Consider the following 6,836-nt stretch of genomic DNA (forward strand, 5'->3'; position numbering starts at 1 on the left):
TAAACACACACACATGCATACACACACACAAACGCGCGCACACATGCACACACATGCATACACACACACAAACGCGCGCACACATGCACACACATGCATACACACACACAAACGCGCGCACACATGCACACACATGCATACACACCCAAACGCGCGCACACATGCACACGCATGCACACACATGCATGCACACACATGCATTGCATGCACACGTGCACACGTACACAAGAACACACACACAAGCACACACACCACACACATACACATGCACACACACACATGCATACACGCACACACACAGCCCTGGTGACCTGGGGACAATCTGCAGTTTAGATTATCCACTTTCTCCAGTGTCCATATCGCAGGACTTACCCAACCCAGGCCCAACACCCAGCCACACCCTGTTCTGCCTGTTCCAGGCCTGGGAGACTGAGGAGGTTGGCGGACACCTTTCTCTAGCTTAGCGCATGCCTGCCAGGCCTGGAGGCTATAATACTGCAGCCTGTTGGTCTAGCACCTTGCATCTAGTGCCCTGGCCCTCTGGGGTCCCTGGCGGGGCCAGGCTGCACAACGAAAAAGCGGGAGGCTGGAGGAAGACAGGCCAGGCTCCATCCCTGGATGAGCTGGGAAGGGCGTCAGTACCCTCACCCCACCCCAGCCTGGCTCTCCAGCTCCGGGCCTTGGCCACTGGGTGAAGGAGGGGATGCTGGCTGTGCTTGGAATGGGTGCAGACTGAAAGTTGGGGCATTTGGCTGAAGAGTCTGGCTGAGGAACTTTCCCTCTAGAGTGGACCGGAAGAGGGGAGGCAGCCCAAACTCTTCCCTTCACAAAAATGCAGGAAGTGAGCAAGTCTCCAGCCTGAGCACAAGAGAACAAGACCATCGGGGAGAGCTGGGAGAGGCCACGGCGCCCGGGACAGGCACATCCTCTGGCATCCACCTCCCACACTCCCATCCAGTTCCAATGCCCCTGCCCTCCCTCTGGGGTAAGCCTCTCCCAAGTCTACATGTCCTTTAGGGCTGCTCAGAGTGGGCAGCTCAGGGCCTTTGAGACCCCTCAGAACTGGAGGGGACATTCTCTTGCCCCTCTGGTGCCTCCAGGCTACACCCTCTGCTTCAAGGTGTGGACAGGCTTTCAAAGGAGTCGACCCACGTGGTCCTTGCTCCTGGGGAAGGGGGCTGCAGGGCTGGCAACTGTGAGGACCTTGAGGCCCCACCATAGGTTGTGGCAACTTGCAATCCATTTTGGTCTGGGGAGAGGAGCCCCCCGTTATCTGTGGAGGAAGAGACAGAAAGAAACAGATTTCATGTGAGGTCCTTTAGAGGCATCGTTTTCACCCAGGACAGCCATCTGGACAACTTAGCCTTCCCATCTCTCAGCAGCTTGATGGTCAGGGATGGAGGACACCAGCCTACGGGTGACCTCCCCATCCCCAAAACTCTAAACCAGCCTGCCTCCCCACACCCATCCCTGCCCCAGCCATTCAGGATAAAGGCCATAGATACCTAAGAGGAAATGAGGACAGCGTTTGTTGGGCTTGTGGGATGCTGCGGGGGAGGGGCCAGGGCAGGGGCTCGCCACAGCATGACCATTGCGGCAGCAGCCTTGGCCAACTATGACGGGCTTTGGAACATGAACTCTGCCTCCAGGGCTGCTGCTGCCCCTCTTGGGAGCATTTGCCCACGTTCCTGGTTGCAGAGTTCAGGAACAGCAGGTAAAACATCTACCTAAAGCCGGGTGCGGTGGCTCACGCCTGTAATCCCAGCACTTTGGGAGGCCGAAGTGGGCAGATCACCTGAGGTCAGGAGTTCGAGATCAGCCTGGCCAACATGGCAAAACCCCGTCTCTACTAAAAATACAAAAATTAGCTGGGCATGGTGGTGCACCCCTGTAATCCCAGCTACTCAGGAGGCTGAGGCAGGAGAATTGCGTGAACCCGGGAGGTGGAGGTTGCAGTGAACTGAGATTGTGCCACTGCACTCCAGCCTGGGCAGCAAGAGGGAAACTGTCTCAAAAATTAAAAAAAAAAAAAATCTGCCTGAGGTCTTGGGCAACTGAGAGGCCCTGCTGACTGCAAGCCCTGCATCCCATGGGAGCTACCTTGACCCCAGGCTCTAAAGCCATGCAGACCAGGGATCAAGCCCAGCTCCACGCTGAGCAGCAGCAGGACCTTGAGGTGAGCTATTCTAACTGTCTGAGCCTCCACTTGCTCATCCACTATAAAATGGGAACAATATAATCCACCAATACAGTCCGGGCACACGGGCTTTTAGAGGGATTAAGCAAGAGAACTTGTTCAAGGGCACAACCCAGCACCTGGGAGGTGGGGGGGCTCAAAAACACCCCAACTGTGATTCCCGTGACTGTTGAAACTCATTGACACTAAGACGACCATTTCCCCACATGTTGATGTCCCCAAAATCGAGGTGCACTTTACACTAGCTGTGATAAGAATGCCTCGGGTCATCATTAAATTGGCAACTTCTTTTTCTGAGCTGGTGGTAAATAAAATAAGGGGGCCTTTTACCATCTCGATTTTATGAAATACAGTAGCCCCCACCCCCCACTCCTGAATAGGCAGATCTGTACTCCCTCCCCAGGGGCCTTCCAACTCCTGTTCCTCCATCGCCCTACCAGGCTGGACACTCACAGCTCTGTGTCCTCCAGGGCCGGCGGGCGCTCCATCGCCTGCCGCCGCCTCCTCACGGCCCCCAAGATCTTCTTTCGGGGCCCCAGGGGGACGCTGATGCTGCGGAGGTCGAGGTCAGAGCACAGCATCAGAGCCTCCAGGTCAATCTTCTCCTGCCGCAGGAGGGCGGCAAAGTCCTCCATGTGCAGAGAGGCCAGAAAGGTCTCCAGCGGGCTGGTCTCGGGCTCCAGGTCCTCGTCCAAGCCTAAGTCCAGCTCGTCCCAGGGCAGCTCCTCCCCACAGCTGCGGTCCTGCAAGCTGTTGGCACTGCCCAGGCTGTCATCGTCCAGGCTGGGGGAGCTCTGCAGCCGACCCCGAGGCGCTCCCATCCCGTCCAGCCCCGCATCCTCGCGGCCCAGTCCGTGCAGCCCACTGCTCAAGTAATTTCTGCGGAACACCATGGTGCCCAGGCCGGGGCGGGTAAAGAGGGAGTCATGGCCTGAGTCGGTGCTGACCTCCGAGTGGGCAGGCTCGGCTGCCAGCGTGGCACGGGAGACGCTGTCCTCGTCCGAGAGGAACATGTCCCGGAGCGGGGCTCGGCCCCACTCCTTGGGATTGGCGTAGGTGCCCTGGCGCACGAACATCACGTCGTTGCCCAGCTGCAGGCCCGAGAGCGAGCGGGCGCTTTTGCGCCCATCCTCGGAGACTTTGAAAGTGCCTTCGCCGCCCTGCTTGCGCCGCTCCAGCTTCTTCTGCATCTTGGTCTTGCCCCTGGCCGTGCCGTGCAGCGTGGCCTGCGAGTACGGCAGGTGGCTGCCCAGCGCCAGGTGCTGCAGCCGGCGGCTCAGGGTGCTGGACGTGAGGCTGGAGAAACTGAGGGTGTCGGAGCGCTCGGCCAGCTCGCGCCGGTAGCGCCGCTCCATGCGTTCGTGGTGCTTGCGCTGCAGCTTGGCGCACTCGCGGATGCGCCGCTCCGCCTCGCGGAAGGCCTTGTCCTTCAGCTTACCCACTAGCTTGGGGTTGAGGCTGCTCTGCTTGGCCGCGATGGAGTCCAGGTAGCGCACGCATTCCATGTGGCCCTTCATGGCAGCCATGTCCAGCGGCGTGTGGTAGTCGTTGTCTAGGCACCAGATGTTGGCCCCGAAGGACACCAGGAAGGACAGGCAGTGCAAGTGGCCATTGGAAGCTGCCAGATGCAGGGGTGTGTTGCCCCAGATGTCACACTTGTCCGGGTCACCCCTGCAGGGAAAGCATCCAGGAGGGACGAGTGACGAGTCCTGGCTGGCGATGGAGGTGGAGGGAGTGGAGGGGGGAAGGGAGCTTCCCCACTGTCACAGCAACCCCCAAAGGGACCGTGGGCCTGAGGCCTCTTCGACTCCAGGAGATCTGCAGGCCTGAGCCACCCAACAGGGGAGCCCAGGGGTGAGCCCAGGGGAAAATGGCCCCGGGCGTGCAGGGGGTGGGATGTCAGAGAAGGCGGGACTGGGGCGGGGCCTTCCCCAAGCTAACTGAGGGCTGGGAATCTCAGGGGATAAATATTTGATGCCCTGAGAGAAGGGAGTAAATTATTCATGAGGCCCAGCACAGAGCTGGCCAGAGCACTGGGGGGCCAGGGCCACGTCTGGGTCTCTAGGCAGGCATGGTGGTGAGTGTGGCTGCATGTGCCGGGTGACCATAAAAGAGAACAAACCGGAGGGTGGTGTGTACAGGGCCCCAGCCCCGGGTGAGCGTGTGTGAGGTGTGGGCTTGCATGTCAGCAGGCAGGGCCCTGTCTGCAGGGAGCAGGGCCAGCCCTGGCAAGCCCGAGTGTGAGAGGAAGTGTCGGGCCTTGGCCTGGGCCAGGAGGGGAGTGCGGGGGCAGCCAGGACTGGAGGAGAGGAGGAGGGAAATCAGCTGCCCAGGCTCCAAAGCCCTCCCTTCCCCAGGCTGCCCCCTCTTTGGTATCCCTGCAAGGCTGTCTCACTTGAGCCTGTCCAGGGACCCCGACAGCCCCACAAGCACCCCTCACACCAGACTGTGTCGCTCAGGGCAAGCTCCCAAGACTCCTCCGGAGCTCTCCCTCCCTTGGGGGCCCAGTACAGCACCCCTGCCCTGCACTAATGAGGCCACAAGGCCAACCCCCAGGGCTGGGGGAAGAATCACTCCCTTGTCTCAACAGCTGCCCACACACTCCCTCCTGGGCCTCCCCTCCTGGCCACCAAGTCCTACAGGCCAGTGTGGGAAGGGCCTGCCAGCACCCCACTCACACCCCAACAAACACCAATCCTGGTCTCTGGAGGAGTTGGGGCTTGGTGTACCCAAGGGGAGACCTCTTCCCCTCCTCCCCTCCTCCCAAGAGCCTCTCTGAAGGGATGGCAGGGGACAGTGTCACTGTGTGCTCTCCTGGGGTAAGGAGGGGCCAGTCAGCCTTGGCCTCCCAGGACATGGCTTAGCTGCCCAGGCTTCGAGGCTGCTCCTACCTGATGCTGGACCCAAGGAGCAGCCCAAGGAGAGGGCAAGAGGGAGGGGTCTCCAGCACCCACTACATGATCAGGCCATAGGCCAGTGCCTGGGCCCCAGCCCTCTCTCCCATGACCTGAGACTTCATATCAACCCTCCTGGGGTGTCCTGTCCACCCCTCATCCTGTCCAGGCCTCCCTGGTGTCCAGACCAACCTGACTCCTCTTTATAAAGCCGTTGGGGCTGAGGGAGTTGGTCATAGTCATTTGACTTTTAGCCCCAAGGAACCCATGTCAGTGGCTCTAGTCCCGGAGGTGGCTTAAGTGCCACCTCCAGGCCCCTTCCCTGGCGCTGACACCTGCACTCTATGCCCACCCCTTGCCCTAGGACAACTCCAAAGGGAGGGGGAGGGGAGAGAGGCCCCTTCAGGGTGACCACATCACAGTCTCCCCATTGCTTAGCTGTGCCCGGCTGTGGGGGAGGGACTTGGAGAGAGTTCATGGGGTGGCTGAATCAGTGACATTTGGCGCTCTGGACAGTGTCCATAAATCCCCAAAATGAGCAGGGTGATGGCAAGCTCTGTGTGACACCAGCCTGCCAGGGAAGGTGGGTGCTGGCTGGGAAAGCCCTTTGGATCCAAGGCTGGGGAGTGGGCAGTGAAGACCCCACCCTTTCTAGCCCCCACTGCTGGCCCCTTGAGACTTCCCAGCCTTCTCTCCGAATCTCATTAAGCCCCTCACTCTTACTTCCGGGGGACCCCAGCCAGGGGATCTCTCCCACCTTCCCCTCATTCTGCAGCAACCCCCCATAATCAGGAAACCCCAAATCCCGGTTTCTCCCCCTCCTAGCCCCAGATCGAGGTCACAAGTGTTGCAAGTGTCAGATGCCTCTGCTTGGGTCCCCCTCCATGTGTGTCTCTCCCACAAACGCCAGGGTCTAAGGGTCCACCTGTCTGCAGGGGAAGGAGGCAGCTCAGAGGGGGGGTGGACGATAGACCCCAGAGAGTCTGGGGTGGTCTCAGGGTTCGAGGGCGCTGGGTGGGGCGCACTCACCCGCGGCTCACAATGAGGCGCAGCGACTCGAGGTTGCCGTGGTAGGCAGCCCAGAGAGTTGGGGTCATACCATCCTCGTCGGGGGCATTCAGCTCCTTCCGGGTGGCCTCCTTGAGGAGCTCCAGGTAGCCATCCCGGGCTGCCCGGTGGTACTGGTCGTTCATGGCGCCCGAAGTGGACGGAGTGGGCGGGGGACACGGAGAAAGGCCCCCCGCAGGGGAGGGCGGCGGGGTTAGGGCTGAGGCATGAGGTTGGGGGGAGGGGCCGGGCAGGGGCCGGGGCCGCCAGCCCCCGCTGCCGCAGACGGAGGGTGCGGAGCGCCAGAGCCGCGACTACCGGGACATCTGAGCCGCTCACCCGGCGGCAGAGGGGGGCGGCGGGGGGAGCCGAAATCTCCCTCTGTCCAGGGAGCCGCCCCCGGTCTTCCCCTGGGTCCTAAACACCCTGCATGCACCTCAACGCACGAGGGTGACCCACGCAAGGCCCTGCCCTCCTCTTCAAAAGTGCCCACCCCGGGGCCCCGCCCTGCGACGCCCAGTCCGGGGACAGTCAGGGGTCTGTCCTCACGAGAGCCTGGGGCGCTGTGGCTTCCTATTTCTCCACCTGTCAGTGGAACGAGCCGAGAGCTGGGGAGGGGTGCCGGAGGGCGGGGTGGGTGAGCCATCCGGAACCCCAGGACAGTGGACCTAAGAAGGGGCACCAGCACCGACCGCAGT

The 6,836-nt window shown here is 61.1% G+C and overlaps 1 protein-coding gene across 2 annotated transcripts; it reads right to left on the bottom strand.

The window, feature by feature from the left end:
• Window positions 1–228: 228 nt before the first annotated feature.
• On the bottom strand, window positions 229–6,471 carry USH1G (USH1 protein network component sans). Of its 2 annotated transcripts, XM_017884930.1 has the most exons (3): window positions 6,121–6,471; window positions 2,651–3,868; window positions 229–1,273 (listed from the first exon to the last, which is right to left on the bottom strand). In XM_017884930.1, the coding sequence occupies exons 1-3, from the start codon at window positions 6,282–6,284 to the stop codon at window positions 1,270–1,272; spliced, it is 1,386 nt and encodes a 461-aa protein (XP_017740419.1). In that variant the 5' UTR covers window positions 6,285–6,471; the 3' UTR covers window positions 229–1,269. The 2 variants fall into 2 exon arrangements, with proteins under 2 accessions (XP_017740419.1, XP_017740420.1); XM_017884931.1 differs by lacking the exon at window positions 229–1,273 and having other exon boundaries at window positions 2,647–3,868.
• Window positions 6,472–6,836: the final 365 nt, after the last annotated feature.

Source organism: Rhinopithecus bieti, unplaced genomic scaffold (assembly GCF_001698545.2).
Source record: "Rhinopithecus bieti isolate Rb0 unplaced genomic scaffold, ASM169854v2 scaffold_13400, whole genome shotgun sequence".
Lineage (NCBI taxonomy): Eukaryota > Metazoa > Chordata > Mammalia > Primates > Cercopithecidae > Rhinopithecus > Rhinopithecus bieti.